The 16,481-nt window shown below is 49.4% G+C and overlaps 1 protein-coding gene across 2 annotated transcripts in view; it reads left to right on the top strand.

The window, feature by feature from the left end:
* The first annotated feature begins 636 nt into the window (after nt 1-636).
* Nucleotides 637-16,481, top strand: part of ELAPOR2 (endosome-lysosome associated apoptosis and autophagy regulator family member 2) — a 182,600-nt gene continuing 166,755 nt past the window's right edge. For both annotated transcript variants that reach the window (XM_053257766.1, XM_053257763.1), the window contains exon 1: nt 637-1,306. In XM_053257766.1, coding sequence (XP_053113741.1) covers nt 1,136-1,306 — 171 coding nt within the window. In that variant the 5' untranslated portion in view covers nt 637-1,135. The remainder of the gene's footprint in view (nt 1,307-16,481) is intronic.

Genomic DNA, 16,481 nt, shown 5'->3' with positions numbered 1-16,481 from the left:
TTTAAGGTGATTAAACTGCAGACTTTGGGGTTCCTGTAACAACTCTCCATTGCTTTTTTGTGCTTTGCTTTACATCCAGGCCAATTAAGACTTCCAGAGCACTTGAAAGCTTGCTTAAGACTGTGTGTTGTGCTTTGGTGCTCATAAAGGTGCCCTTATTATGAGAATTGTGGCGCTGGGGTTTTTCTGATGGACCAGCCAGCAGGCAAGCTACGATTTTGGGATGCACAGGTGCTGTAAGTGGTCTTAGGCAGTCTAATCTTTCTCAGCCTTAGCCCTCCCCCGACTGCAATATGGGGATAATACCGACCGACCTTACCGCGCTGAAAGGATTACAAGACAATAATGCTGTGTACACTGCAAAGCCCTATATGCACGCTAGGAATTATAACGTTATCGTGTTCTGCAAAGGCTCCAGGAAATGGAATCCAAGCCGCTTGGCAACCCTGCCGCCGCCCCACTTCTCCTCCACCAGCACTAGGGAAGGTGGTGGACTGGTAATGCCTGATGTCATTGCCAGAGTTGAGGACCGGGAGAGAAGCTTCCCTTCTGCCGCGCCTGCGCTCTTCTGCCCTCCGCCCTCAGGCCCCTCCCCTCTCCCCGCTGTGTCACTCACTGGCTTTGTCAGTTGCTGCCCAGAGGGAGAGAGCGAGCAGGTGAAAGCGCCAGAGGCTGAGCCGCCGCTGCTGTCACCGCTCCATTCCCAGCCGTGCTCAGAGGGACAGAGGAGAGCCACTGCAAAGTGTATCCAGGTGCCAGCCGAGAGTGAGCCTTACCAATCCTCGTGCAGTGCAGTGCACAATAGCTAAGGGTTCCAGGGAAGCGAGGTAAGGTCTTTGCTTTGGGAATTAGCGAGAGAGGGAGAGACGCAGCTTCAAGCCAACCACAATCTAGTGGCCTCTATTTAAAAGAAGAAGAAGAATCACGTCACGACGTCGGGAAGAAGGTGCTGCTTTAAGCTGGGGCCAAAAGGCTCCGCGAGGGAGCTGGACAGAGCACTGTTGCAACAAGCCACGAGCCATCCTCAGCAGTCCGCAGGAAGCCAAGTCGGTGCTCATCTTAGGGTGGGCGGGGGAGCGCGGTGCGAGCGGCTGAGGAGTTCCCTTTCCCCCAGAAGAGTTTGGGGCTACCGCAGATGCGCTGGAAGACGGCGATGAAGAGGCGCTCGCTTGGAGCTGCGGGCCCGCGCGGGGGCTTGACTTTCCCCTCCTGGATGTGCGGCTGGGCTCTAATCTGCTGTCAGGCGGCTCAGACTGGAGATGCTGTCGCTGCTGCTTCCAGATTGCAGTTGCTACAGTGCCGGGAGGTGAGATTTACAGTACACGCTTTTGCTCGCGTTCTGCTCGCCAGGGCAGAGTTGAAGTTTGATGTGGCAGGTTTTGTTAAAGACACTTAAAAAAAACCCCAAACCACTGACCCGTTTCCATTTGTCTGGTTGTGCCAACAGGCATACATTTCTAGGGTGTGTCAATGTTGCAAGAGGGTGGACCGTGATAGTTTCACCTGCTGAGTTAATTTATCTTGAGAGTTCAGAGAGCTACCCTGTTGGTTTCTTTGGTGGGGTCAGGGGTGGGGGAAAACACGCAAGTGCGGTGACATGTTAGGGGCTATTTTCCATATTTTATTTATTTATTTAACATATTTTTATACAGCCCAGAACTCATGTCTCTGGGCAGTTTACGATTTAGTGCCTTTTGAGGTTTAAAATCACATTAAAATCACTTAATGTATGTGTATGACTTTAGTAATCCTTAAAATGCCTGTGACTGGTCAGGATAATTATTCCCATTTTGCAGATGAGGGGCTGAGGCTGTTGCTCTTTTTTCTTTTTCTTTTTCACACTGAGTGTGCTCCTGTACGTTTAACAGTATACCAGCAATAAGTGAATTTTTCCTAGCCAGAAGATAAGTGGGGAAGGGGATAATCACACCTTGCTAAATTTCACTGTATCGGGCTATTAAATAGTGGTGTGTCCGAACCGGTCCGGCAGCCATTCCAAAGAATGGCCGAACTGCCGGTCCGGTCCGGCCCTGCCTGGTCCGGGTCCGGGTGGGGGGTATGTCTTTAAGGGCGGGGAGGGCTTGCTTAGCCCTCCCACCTCCTTGCCCCCGCCAGCGCCCGTATTGTACTGTATAGGGGCGCTGGAAACCAGCTGCCCCCCCCCGCCGCCGCGGCGAAATAACCCCTAAAACCAGCCAGCCCTCCCTCCCTCCCAGCTAGCTGCCCGCCCGCCCGCCCACCCGCTCACCCAGTCGCTCACCTGGTCGCTGGATAAAAAGCGAGAGGAGCTCCGGCACAGAGCTCCTCTCGCTTGGAAGGCCTCCAGCAGAATGGTGGCTTGCGTGCGCGTGCATGCGCGCGCGCCGCAAACCACGCCGTTCTCCGGAGGCCCGGTCTACCCGCCGGGAAAGGGCCGGGTAGACCGGGCCTCCGATCGCTGGGTAGACCGGGCCTCCGATCGCCGGAGGCCCGGTCTACCCAGCGATCGGAGGCCCGGTCTACCCAGCGATCGGAGGCCCAGTCTACCCGCCGGGAAAGGGCCGGGTAGACTGGGCCTCCGATCGCTGGGTAGACCGGGCCTCCGGCGATCGGAGGCCCGGTCTACCCAGCGATCGGAGGCCCGGTCTACCCGGCCCTTTCCCGGCGGGTAGACCGGGCCTCCGGAGAATGGCGTGGTTTGCGGTGCGCGCGTGCGCGCGCGCAAGCCACCATTCTGCTGGAGGCCTTCCAAGCGAGAGGAGCTCTGTGCCGGAGCTCCTCTCGCTTTTTATCCAGCGACCGGGTGAGCGACTGGGTGAGTGGGTGGGCGGGCAGCTAGCTGGGAGGGAGGGAGGGCTGGCTGGTTTTAGGGGTTATTTCGCCGCGGCGGCGGGGGGGGCGGCTGGTTTCCAGCGCCCCTATACTGTACAATACGGGCGCTGGCGGGGGCAAGGAGGCGGGAGGGCTAAGCAAGCCCTCCCCGCCCTAAAAACAAGGCCCCCCTTCGGTGCCGGTCCGGACTTCTCCGGACCGTGCACATCCCTACTATTAAAGGCACAGGCTATTAAAGAGGAAGGTTCAGGAGCAGAGCGAGGCTGGTGGCGGTCCATGTGTGGCCGCCACCACAACCCGTGCGTTTGATGTCAGATGTGGGGCCTGTCTAGCTATGCCACCGCATCTGATGTCAGATGTAGGGGTGTGGTCTCCCTTCCAAATGGGGCCACGTGGCCCCGCTTGGAGCCAAAATCGTTTGGGAGGGAGATCGTGTGGGAGGCAGATCGATCAATTGGCTTTAGGCAAGCCACTTAAGGGCAGGGACACCCGCTCCTGGTCTTGCTGCCAATGCAGAGGGGCTAATCGATCTCCTTCCCACATGAGGCCGCATGGCCCCATTTGGAAAGGAGATCGGCCTGCGCTGTGTTGGGCAGCGCGGGTCGATCTCTCTCCTAAACATGGCCGTGTGGCCCTGTTTGGGAGGGAGATTGATCAGCCATGCTGCTTTGTCAGCGAGACCAGGAGCGGTTCTCCCTGCCTTTAAGGCAGGGAGAGGAACTCCGGCCACTCTGCCAACACCGCGTGGGCTGATTTCGCCCCCAAACGGGGCTGCACGGCCCTGTTTGGGACCGAAATAACGCCTCCGCATCTGACATCAGATGCGGGGGAGTTTCTGAGGCCGCGCTTGCAGCCCCGATTGGTGATGGCCTGGGTTCTTTGAACCCGTTCGCCCAATGGTGGCTCCACCACTGGGAAGGCTAGTTAAAAGATGGCAGCCCTATGAGGCTGAGTGATAGTGGCTTGCCTAAAGCCACTTAGTCACTTTCTGGCTGAACTTCTAGAGTTGTAGTGAACAACATCTGGGAATCCCTCTTAGAGGCAACAGTGTACCCTAGTCATTGAGGGCATTGTAGGTAATAGCCAGCACTTTGTGTTTCATTTGGAAACATATCGGCAGCCAGTGCATTTCTTTTAAAATTGGCATTATGTGGTCCCTCTGGGTTGTCCCAGAGATCAGTCAGACTCCTGCATTCTATACCAATTGCAGTTTCCGGACTACATACAAAGGCAGCTCCACGTAGAGTGCATTACAGTAGTCAAGCCTGAAGGTTACCAGCATATGCACCACTGTTAATTAATGTCATTTACCTCCAGAAACGGGCATAGCTGACATATCAGCCGAAGCTGATAAAAAGTGCTCCCGACCACTGCCTCAACCTGAGAGACCAGAGAGAGTTTTGGACCCAAGAGCACTCTTAGACTATGTACCTTATATTTTAGGGGGAATGTAACCCCATCCAGAACAAGCACATCTAAACCATCCCTTGGGTCCCAACCTTCTACAGCCAGTATCTCCATCTTATTTGGATCCAACTTCAGTTTGTTATCCCTCATCCAGCCCATTATCTTCTCTGGGCAGGCATTTGAGGGGGTGGGGGTCATGCTATTTCCTGATGAAGTTAGTATGGAGAAATAGATCTGGGTGTCATCATCATATTGATAACACCCTGTACCAAACCTTCTGATGATCTTTCCCAGTGGTTTAATGTAGATGTTAAAGAGCATTGGAGCCAGTATGGAGTCCATGCAAATAAGGAGTGATTTGATTCTTAATGGAACTCACATGGCCATATTGAATAAAATAAATGGGCATCAAGACATTTTGGCTGACATCCTGGCTAACACTGCATGCCCCAAACACCATTTTGCATGCTGCAGTGCCGGGTTCCACACTAGGCTTTTGAAGTGTGGGTGCTCTTGCACAAGAGCACAAATACTTCAGAGTGCTCCTGGTGTTTTGGAAGCATGCTTTTAGATCAGAGAAACACCCTTGATCCTCAGGGACTTGTTTCCAGTGTACAGAGCACTTCCAGAGCTCTAGAGGAGCCCTGAAGTATTTGCACTCTTGCACAAGTGTACCTGAGTTTCAGAATTGTTTGGAGCGCATATATGCAGTGTTAGGATAGCCTGACTAAAAGGGATCCCTGCAATAGAGAATAGAGAACATGTGTGCATACACACACACACACACACACACACACACACACACAGCTTGTCATAATGAGTGTTTCATTGGTAAATAAGAATATAGCTGACTTAGAATACTTCAGATAATCTTCTTAGGTTGTTTCCCTTGCTTCCTTCAAGCAATCCTTTGTGTTTAATAGCTGGTTATCCATATAGAAGCCATAACAAGCTATTTGTTTTCACCCTGGATCAAGTGAAAGTCAAGGTTTTGAGGTCTGGCTGACATGCCTGCTGAACTTAGCATCTTTCTGAAATGGAACAGTCTGGGGAAATGTTGAAGTATTTCTGCTCCCTCCCATTGTTTTCAAGTCCAGCATGTTAAATTTTCAAGGGCTCTCTACCCTGCAGTAATGGAGAAGGACATAAATGTGTAGTAATGGTAGCAAAAGACTTCAGCATCTGTAGAGTTGAGACTGAGACATATGCATGAACTGCCTAAGGATGTGATCAGTTCTTTTTGTTTGCCTTTTAAATAAAATTGCTTTCAAATCATTGAACCTTATTTCCAAAGCCGAGCAGGGTGGCGAGCAGTGTTCTCTCTAATTTTTTCTCTCTATGTGGAATGACTTTTGTTCTGGGTGGCAGTATCAAGGCAGTGTGTGTGCACATGCATTCAGAGTGGGGCATTCCTGATTCAACCAGAGCGGGATCTAAAATTAACTGAGCAGACATAAAAAAAACTTGTGAGTATGCGTACGCTTTAGAGGGAATACTGGTGGCGAGAAGTGTGTGTGGGGGGTTGGGGTGGGGAGAGAGTGGCTTGGCAGATCTGGTTATTGTTTACTTCATGGCAAATGAATCGTAGCAGCAGCCAGGTAAGAGAATGATGGAGTAGAAAAAAAGTGACAGTTTTAGCTGATACTAAACTTTTTGCTTGCAGTTTCAGAGATTGTTATGAGCATGATTAAACTTGCACATATTTCCCCCCCAAGGATATATGTATATTTTTGATAAATCCAGATGTTGTTTGGCAGAGATTGACATAAATTTAAGGAGCACAGTTTTGATTGGAATCAAATGATTTATTACAATCAAAGATCAGATACATGAATCAAATTATGGCTGTGCTGTGATTTTGTTCATTGTGAAAAGGCAAGGAGGCAGAGTACAGTGGCAGGTAGAGCATGTGCTTTGCATGGAGAAGTCCCCAGGTTTAATCCATGGCATCACCAGTTACAAAGGATTTTTGATAACATGGGTGGGAAAGGCTTTTGCTTGAGACCCTGCAAGACATTGCCAGTCAGAGTAGACAATACTTGTCTAGATAAACAAATGGCTGGATTTGGTATAAGACAGCTTCATTTATTTAAGGATTAATAACAAAATGCACACTGCATGAATGTGCAAAGTCAATGGCAACAATGTGCATTTATTTTCCTGTTGACAGTAGATTGTACTTTTACAGTAGACATGTATGCAGAAGGTTCCAAGTTCCCACCCTGGCATCTCCAGATAGGGCTAAGAGAGACTCCTGCCTGCAACCTTGGAGAAGCCCCTGACAATATGTGTAGACAATACTGAGCTAGATGGACCAGTGGTCTGACTCAGTATAAGGCAGCTTCCTCCTATGTTCCTATGTAAATACCTGGGAGTGGGACCGCTCCCTCTTAACAGATGTTTGCTATCTTGTGATTGTCTGGGTGGGGACCTGGCAATGCCTATGTTTAGGTGGATGCTGCATGGCTCCATGCTACAGAATTGTGGTCTAAATGTTAATGAGGCAAAATGTACACATGTACAATGGGAAGCATTCTTACCAGGAGACATTTCTGACAAACCTTGAGTATGCAGAATCATCTTGGTGTGTTTGAATGAGTCACTGTTTTTGCCTCTGTTCCCAATTCATAAAAAGGAAATGACAAAAGGTGTATTCAAAGGGGTACTGCGAGGAAAAATGAGGGATGGCTGAAAGTGCTTCAAAATGTACAAGTGCATCTGTAATGGGTTGGCCTTCAACTATATAATCTTGCTTTTGCTCTTTAGGGGGAAGGTTGGCTGGCTTTTAGTTTTTGGCTTGTGTGAAACTTTTAATGGTTTGGTTTGAAGGTTTCCTGGCATCATCATTATAAACCATAACTCTGTGTTTAGAGGTAGTGAGTGTGTTGTTGGAATAAGCAGTAGGAGAAGGCTATCACTTGCATGCCCTGGGCTTCCAGGGGCATCTGGGTGGTTTCTGTGGGACTAGATGAGCCCTTCGCTTATGGCAATTCTGATCATAATACCACTTTTAATGTAGAAAGTATTTTATCACCCTCGTCCCATTATTCATTCTTCCAATAATCCTGTGATGCATCCATTATCCCTGGTTTCTAAGAAGGAAGACATTGACTTGTCAAGGCCACTGTGAACTTGTGATGAGCAGGAATTTGAACCCAGGTCCAACTTCAGTACCACATCCACTGGATCATACTGACCCTTATTGGGTAAATTGTTCTTATCTCCAGATAATTCTCCATTAATCTGGAGAGTGCTCATTTTTGTCACAATATTCTTTCTTTCCCTTCTTGTAACCTGCCTACAAACAACAATGTCAAAAGTCTAGTAACAGCTGTTATAACCTTCTACAAACCTTCTGGAGCACCAAGCAATTTTTAGAAATAGCACTGTTATTTCTATGGAATCCTTAAAGTCTCCAAAACAGAAAGCTGGTCAAGGTCAGACCTGTGGCTATGGGGGAGATGATCAGTCAGTTCATGAGAACTTGCGTTTAGGATTGACAAATCTGATTTATATTGGACAATGAAGAACATTCATTAGACTTTCTGTTCCTCCAGAGTTGTTGGGTCATTCAGGTAAGCAGTAATTGCAAACTGAATGTCTTTCATAGTACAGTATATATTAGAGAGCTGGGGGGAATATTTCTTTATCTGCCCCAGCTACATAGGAAGTGCACAGGTACGGGAGCACTGCTAATTGATATTGTCTGGAGGCATGGAGTTAAAGTTCTAAATAAAGTATTTTATTTGGGAAATCCATCAAGGAGATAGATAAGACCTACATGCTTAGTTGCTAGCCTGCAACAGAAAGGGGAGAAGACAGAAGTCTCTCTCTTGGGTGAGAGAATGAAATACTTCAAAGGGGAAGTAGGGATGTGCACAAAACCGGCTTGGTCTGTTTGGTTCTCATTTGAACCAGCTTTGAACCAGGGTGGGTAGGTTTGGTTTTGCTCGAAACCCCACCCCCCTGGTTCGGTTTGAATTTGAGCCCAGTTTGAACTGGTTCTAAAAGGTTCTCCATAGGGCATTACCTTAGAGAGTGCCTTCTTTGGTCTGATCCCCACCGCACACTAAGATCATCTGAGGAGGTCCGGCTCCAGTTGCCATCAGCTCATCTGGTGGCGACCCAGAGGTGGGCCTTCTCTGTAGCCGCTCCTGGACTGTGGAATGCGCTCCCTGTAGACATCCGTAATTTGAATTCTTTATTGGAATATAGGAGAGCCCTAAAGACCTACCTGTTCGGCCTGGCCTTCCAGTGCTCTTAAATTGTTTTAAAGGGTCTTTGGTGTTTGTGAACCGCCCTGAGCTATTTTGTAAGGGTGGTCTAAAACGCAAATAAATAAATAAATAATGGCAACTCAAACTGGCCCATTAATCCCTGTGTAAATCACCAGGGGTGCATACTACCCACCTTACCCCAAAGCAATCAGACACTTCTGTGATTTTAAATGAATTTTTGAAGATTTTTCCAATTTTTGCATTTCTACCATATGGAATAATGGGGATTTGAGGCAGCCCCATTCCCCTCCAGGCCACCCTAAAGTGGGTCTGGGGGCATGGTGGGTTGTACCACAACTCCCCCCAGGCAGCCCCAAGCTGGTGGGGTTCATAGTCTCCCTCCCCCAGGAATTTTTTCAGTTAATGGCCTTTTAACAAGTCGAACTCTATCAGAGTAGCTTCTTTGATATGTATATATAGATGTGTATGGAGAGATCTTGATAGGGATTCATTGAGATTATTCATACACAGCAAGTCTAAACACAAATTGGATTCTTGGTGGCTGTAAAATTAAAGGGATAGGAAAGTCTGGCAGGTCAGTGGAGGCGGGAGACCACTTACTCATCATGGCTGTTGCATGCGTGTCTGGGGTGTGTGTGTGTGTCATCAGAACCAAACGAGAGGGAAGTGGGGGCATATACAACAAATCACAAATACATACAGTATATACACAAGTATATATACAAATCCATCTATACAGCAGCTATACAGTAATATTTACACCAACAATTACTATCTATCGAAACAAACCAGACCAAAACCACTATCTACAGAAAGGAAAAACTCTGCTATGGACGGGCAGGAAAGGAGGCACACAGCAACCACTCCAGGTCCGGCCAGACTTGGCAGTGGGTTGCCCAGAACAGCATGCGGTCCATCTCTGGGTCTTTCTCCACAGGCTCCTCCAAGTACTGGGCAATGCATTGCGCAGCACTGGTGGGCCTGTTAGGCCGAGCCTCCCGCAAACCGGGCAAGGTGCCAAGGCACACCTGCTTAAACCACTGGGCTGATTTAGCAGGAGGAACTGCCTGTTGCGTTGGCGTCACTGCCTGGGATGTCATGCCGCCAGACTGGGAAGAAGAAGGGGTGGGAGCTGAAGGGTCTCCCACACTGCTGCTGCTGGGTGTGGGTCACGCACGCTCGGGGGGTGCACCATCACCACTCTCCTGGTCTCTGCCAGCCCTAGTGACCTCCTCTTCCCTAACTCTATCGACCAGGAGGTTCCTCCACCTGGACAAGTCATCGGCGCAAATGATATTGCCCTTGATGGTCGGGTCACCTCTGTCTCTACAAGCCAGGACATACTCCTCCCTATCACCCAACTCATCAACGAGCCTGTCGACAACCCCAGCCCTCGGCCTTCCAGCCAGAGCACACTCCTCTGGCACGGTCAGCGAAGTCCGGAGTTCACCGATCAGCTTCTCCAGGCAGAAAGCCGCAGGCAGGGCCTGGCTCAGGAGTGGTGTCGCCACACAAGCTCTTCATGGCAAACAGGAAGGGCTCGAGTGCTAACACCATCTTGGACATGAGCTTCCATTCTGTATTGGATAGGTTGCACACACCCAAGGACTCGTTTCTCGCCAGGTCATTGAGGGCCACCTCCTGCTCCGGCAGGCGCTGGAATAAGAGGAAGGTGGAGTTCCACCAGGTATCTACATCCATGGGCATGAGATGTTGTGGAAGCCCATGGACACGCTACTGCTCGTGAAGCAGGCACCTGGCTGTAATCCTGCAGGACTTCTACATAAGCACAGCCGTGGCAGCAACAGCTACTGGCATGGGGTGCCCCTATTCGCTAGATGCCTTCGCCTCCTTGAGGCCAAGTGCGTCCCTGATAGTCAGGTGGAGCATCTGTGACATTGGATCCATTGTTTGTCACAATGAAGCCCCGGGAGAGGTGTGGCAACCTGCCTGTCCACTCCTCAGTTTGGTGGCCAAGTACGGCTGCCACCTTCTCCTTGGTGTGCTTGACATCCAAGGTCTGCATGTGCAAGATGGCCCACCTGTGCCGAAATGCAGTGTGGGATGCGCTGGAGCCAGAGGCAGCACCGGAGGTCTCCTCTCTCTCTGGGCCCCACCAGTGCGCAGTCAGGGCCAGGAAAGCAATGTGCAATCCACTCACACTGTTCCACAGATCAGTGGTGAAATGCATGCTGATGCCAGCCGGTGCTGCACTCAGCATGGCTGACACGAGATCCTTGCACTGCCTGTACAGGGAGGGGACCACGTTCCGGTTGAACGTGGTCCTTGAGAGGATGGTATACTGTAGTTGGGTGCTGCAGGCTGGAGTATCTGGTGGAAGTTGGAGTTCTCAACCACCTGAAAAGGCTGGTCGTCAGCGGCCATCATCTCCCCTATGAGTCGGGTGAGGGGACGCTTCTTGCCTGATGACTGCATCCACTGCTTGACTGGCAGCATGCCCTGCTTCATGGAAGCTGGCGTACTGCCCTTGTCAGCGCTAGTTGACGGCATACGAGGCACACTAGTGCTGCCAGCGGAGTCAAGGAGATCCGGGTGATGCCATTGCATGTGTCGCCACATGAGGGTTGTCCCCAGATGTTTCACATCCTTGCTCCGACTTACCTGTGCCCTGCGGTGGACACAGCGAGCAGCGGTTGGGGCATCTTGAGGGACTTCAAAATGCTGCCAAACATCACTGCTCTCGGTGGCCTCCAATGCCCTGGGTGCTGTCTTGGGCCTCTTGGGTGATGGCAGACCTAGGGGGCTGCTGGTGCTCACCCACTGCTGTCACCCACCCCACTTCCACCCTGCATGGAAGAAGAAGGGCCCGGCTTCACTGGAGGAGGGCCCACCTCCTCCACCTCAGCAGCAGACCCTTCCCCCTCGAAGCCAGACTGAACTTAGACCCAGCACTGGACTCCACCACAACCTGGTCTTCATCAGGGGGACCCCCAGTGAGTGGCAAGAGGAGAGTTGGTACAGCCGCAAGAGGGAGGGAAAATCTGGCTGAACTGCCAGCCATCAAGCCCTTGCCCTCCACCCCGCCACGGAAGAAGCTTCCCTGACAGGAGAGCCCTCCACATTGTCAGGCTCTGCACCAGGCATCAGCCCTGGTGGTGCACCACCCGATGTACCCGCCACTGGTCCTGGACCTGGCTTGACAGCAGCAGGCTCCTCCAGATAGGAGAGCCTTTGCACCACCGACTCACCTGGAAGAATGAAAGAATTCACTGATGGGGTCCTGTGGGACCCCAGGATGGTGTCTTCTCTGCCACCACCCCGGCCTCTCGCACCTGCTTGGGGACCCCTCCCACCTCTGCCAGCCACCCTGCTGCAAGCTTTGCTTGCCACACAGCGCTCAGACATTCCCGAAGACCCTGGGGCTTTTTTCTTTAAATGGAAAAATGTTATATGGGGGGGGGGGGGTTAAACCGATTTGGGGGAAAAACCTTTTAAAAAGCCTATGGGGGGGAGAACCTTTTAAAAAAAACACCTATGGAGGGGGGGCCTTTTATTTTAAAAAAGAAACCCTATTTAAAGAAAACCCCCTTTAAAACAAGCCTACCCACCTACTCCACTCACAATACAATACAATAAAAAACACAGTTGGGGGGCAACTAAGGGAGAACCTGTAAAAACAAGAAATAACCTGTAAAGAAAAAACACAGAAAAATATACCTCCACACACACATACAAAAGGAGGCCCTATTTAAGGAACACAAAAGGGGGGGAAGGGGACAACAAAAAGTAATCACTTACTCCTTCATTGTCATGGAGATCTTCTGCCCCACACACTGGTCAGGAGAAAAAAAGAAGGAATTCCAGACCAGTGGCAGACTAGCATAGAGCGGATGGGCAGGCACAGCCGGGGTGGGGGTAAGACAGGATGAAAAGATTTCCAGCTATTTCACCCGCCCTCCAAAGCAAATTAAAAGTAAAAACACTGAGAAAATAAATAAAAAGGATGGTGGGGGAAAAGGCTATGGGGATGGGGAAGAGGGGGCAGGGAAGGGGAGGACAGAGGTGCTGGACTCTGGAGCAGGTGGTGTGCTAAGCACAGCAAGAAAAGGATTAACAAAGAAAAGCATCTGCTCCAGAGGAAACAAGGAAACTGTCCCCCCACCAAGAACCCAGGAAAAACAACAACAACTGGCAGTGGCTAGCTGAGCTGAGGAGGAGGACTCTCTATCTCAACTCAGCCAACAGATGTAAAAGCAGCAGCCACCAAAAGCAAAAAAGATGGGGAAAAGTGGGGACTGGGTTAGGGAAAGGGCCCAGGCCCTTAGGGAAAGGGCCTGGGCCCCCCAGGCCCAGAGGAGAGGGGAGAGAGAGACAGTCACTCACTCACTCACTCACTCAGGGGGGGAAAAAGCAACAGAACAAACATACAGCAGAACAGACACACACCAGGGAAAAATGGTTTAAAGCAGGGGAGAGAAGAGGCGGGTGGGTGGGGGGAGGCAGAGAGAAACAGGCAGAAAGGGAATAGGGGATTGCGAACAAAAACACAGCTGTCTCACCAAACCACCAGCACCAGCAGGCCAGAAGGAAGCCAAGCAGCAACTGCAGCCAAAGTGATTTTGCAAGGCCAGAGGCTTGGATTTAAATAGGATTTGAAACTCCTTCCTTTGGGAGCCCTCACCTTTGCCCTCCCCCCCGGCCAATAGGGTGCCAGTTCTCAAGGACTGGCACAGTGTACAGCCTACCAGAGAGCCAGACTCAAATGGCCAATCAGGGAAGCAAGAGCTTAGCCAATGAAATCAAGCAACTCAAGTTACACAAAATGCAGGACAACATCTAAATGGCCTCTAGAACCTTCGAGCCGGCTCGAACAGGCTCGAACTGAACCTGGCTCGATCAGTACAAACTCGGACCGGCATTGCCAATGCAACGCCCTGTTTGGTCCTAGTTCAAAACTTCAAACCGAACCAGTTTGAACATTGAACATTTTAACCAGTTCGGATTCAAACCGATTTGCACATCCTAAAGGGAAGTAGAGTGGAGAAAACAAGGTCAGAGGGGGAATGCCGTTACTGGCTGTCTCTGTCCCTAGTGGTCAATAGGGCTGCTAGTGTTAAGAGTCGATGTCATCAGAAGCTGCATCTCCAACAGTATATGTAATTGTACAGAAGTGATACAATTTAAATTGTTTCTGCTTTAAATTTTTAATTTGGGAACAGTGAACCATAAGATTTCACAAAGCTTCCAAAGGGAGAGTCTGTATGCCACAATTCCTATACAGTATTGTTCTTCCATCTGTTCACATGACATCTCTTTCCATATGGAAATCTTGGTCGAGACTCCTTGAATTCCGCTACTTTCATTCGGCTTCTATGACTTTGATATTTCATGCTTACTCCATTTAGTTCATTGGATCACGAAATAGCATATGGTGGGAGGTGGGCCTAGAATGACTGAAAATGCAAGTTGTGTTAATGTCCAAATAGGCAGACATTAGGTAGCCACCATAGAGCAGGGACTGCCTCAAGGCCTTCCTAGGGCCCTCCCTTGCCCACCTAGTTAGCAGACAAACAGCTCACTAGCTGGGATGGTGATGGGCAGTGCTTCCAGGTTTTGATGCTGTTCATGCTCCTTCTGCTGGCATTAGCATGTGGATGCAGGGGGCATGGCTGGCATTTGTGCATGGCTGCACTGCCCATTGCCTGCCCCAAGTAGTTCCTTTGCCGACTGGGAGAGGGATAGGTGACAGTTCATGCTCCGATGCTGACCATGTGCTCATGCCAGTGCAAGGGATGTGACTGGTGTTGAAACCTGGTAGCACCTGCCATTGCCCTCCTCAACAGGTAAGTGGTAGTGGGAAGAAAAGGTGGGGGGCAGGGGCTGCGAGGTGGTGGGAGGGGTCACTGCTAACCTTCCTATGCCTCTGGTAATTTATTTGTTTGAGAATTAGTAGTAATGATGCATATGCCAAAGCTAGTGATGGAAAAATATTCCCTCATCGGACATGGAACTGGGCGCAACCCCACCCCAACTATTTCTCCCAAACTTGGAAAATAGTTTTTGAATGAAAAATGTCAGACTCTATTCCAAGCACAGGTGTTGCTTCCAGGTTTCAACACCAGTCAAACCCTTTGCACCAACATCAGCATATCGATACAGGTGAGGAGAAAGCATTGCCCTCTTTGGACACTGACATCTTTTGATACCTGGGCCTGGTGCTCAGTAATACACTCCAAAGCAGGAGGATTATTTCCCAGGGGCCACTGCAGTAATAACTCAAACAAGAGGGCTGAGAAAGAGGACATTTTACGTCACTGGTCTGACACCTTCAGCAGCTCCTCCACTGAGAGTCTCATGAGTCAGGAGCAGCAGATACAGTGTGCGTGATAGGACCAGTTCTAGTAATGTTCTAGTAATGTTGGTGCCTACTGCAAAATTAGGTTTGGGGTTGTAAAGAACCCCCAGTCAGTCAGGGCCTGCTCATGAGAGAGGGATTATCGCTGAGTCACCACTCCTGGTTCCCTGGCAAACTGGCTGGGGTTTGAAAATCAACTCAAAATAATCTCAGGTAGATTTTATCGCTGCCACCAAGTGCTCCTTTCTTAACAGAGTTCTCTCTGATTGGAATGGGAACATTAAAACTTTTAGTCCCCTCTTTGCTTTTCTAGCATGCAAAAACAATAACAACAAAACTGTGTTTCCACTTATATATTTTTAAGTGGGGAAATAGCAGGGCTATGCTAGAAGTTCCCTCCCTCATTCTGTTTGACTCAGTCTGTCAAACATTCTGAGAGGACTTGCAAACAAAACAATTTATTGATTTACTAAAAATATAGGCAATCTTTTGTTGCAGATAAGAATAGCTTCACAGTGGTTACAATAGATTTCCACAACACCCTGATGTTCTCCAGTGGTACTTAACTTAATCATTTACTAGGCTGGTGGTGAAGATAGTTACAATAAGCAGATGCTAGGGTATACAAAGCCACACACATAAAATAAAATAACTTCTAACACAACTCTTACTAAAACACTTTCTCCTCAGTCTAAACATTCAAAGCCATATACCCTGGCTTTCCTTCTTTGGACCTCACCAGGATTTAGGTGGGACCAAACCTCTGCAACCGTGACCCCCAGGGACTTGCAGAACTCACCCTGAGAGTGTTGGGAATTATCTCTGGTAGAGAAACCCTTTTTCAATTATAGCAGAGTGCACAGAGGCACAACACAGTGAATTTAGTTATATAAATCAATATATAAGGCATTTATTAGGGAACTCCACTCAAGATAGGAAAGTGAGGAGTTAGGATCTCTAATCTGTCTATCTAGCTGGATGCAGATGGATTCTGCATCTTCTCTGCACACATGGTGCAGGGAGAGGAGCTTGCTTGCATGTTGCAAGGTAGAAGGAACAGGAAGAGAAGAGAGAGGAAGTGTCCCTGAGATTAGCAATCTACATTCCAAAGGGATAGTGTCAGAGCAGTAGAGAAGGGATGACCAATGTCTTGACCCTCTAGCCCTCTGACTCACTAGTCTGTCCTCCACTGTCTTTGAGACAAGAGACAGCGCAAAGTCCTTAACTTCCAACAGAGAGAACTTGGCAAGACACCATTGCTCCTCTCTCACCTGGGCACACATTTCTTCTTCCCAGAAGCTCCTCAGGAGCCCTCTAGACCCACCCAACTTGTTAACTGATTGGGTCATTCCCTGGGGACTTTAGACTGTCAATCAAGGGGAAACCACCTTTTGCTTTAACCCTATAATTTGCTGGCTGGCTGCCCACCACAGGGGTAACCAAACCTAACCCTATGTATAACTAATTTCCTGTTGGCACCTTGATCCCTCAGCTATTCCTCTGCCTCATCTAAGTTGGCAACAATCTAGAACAAAAGAAAGAGAATTAACAGCCTTCAAGCAACTTCTTTTTCTCATTTTTATTCACCTCATTTTCTTTGCAGGGGTCATCCGATGAAGCTGATTGGCATGAGATTTAGGAAGAGAAAAGGAAGGACTTCTTCACGCTGTGTATTATTAATCTAAGGAATTCAGTGTGCAGAACATACA

Source organism: Hemicordylus capensis, chromosome 5, assembly GCF_027244095.1.
Source record: "Hemicordylus capensis ecotype Gifberg chromosome 5, rHemCap1.1.pri, whole genome shotgun sequence".
Classification (NCBI taxonomy): domain Eukaryota; kingdom Metazoa; phylum Chordata; class Lepidosauria; order Squamata; family Cordylidae; genus Hemicordylus; species Hemicordylus capensis.
This window is presented reverse-complemented; position numbering and strand designations above follow the sequence as displayed.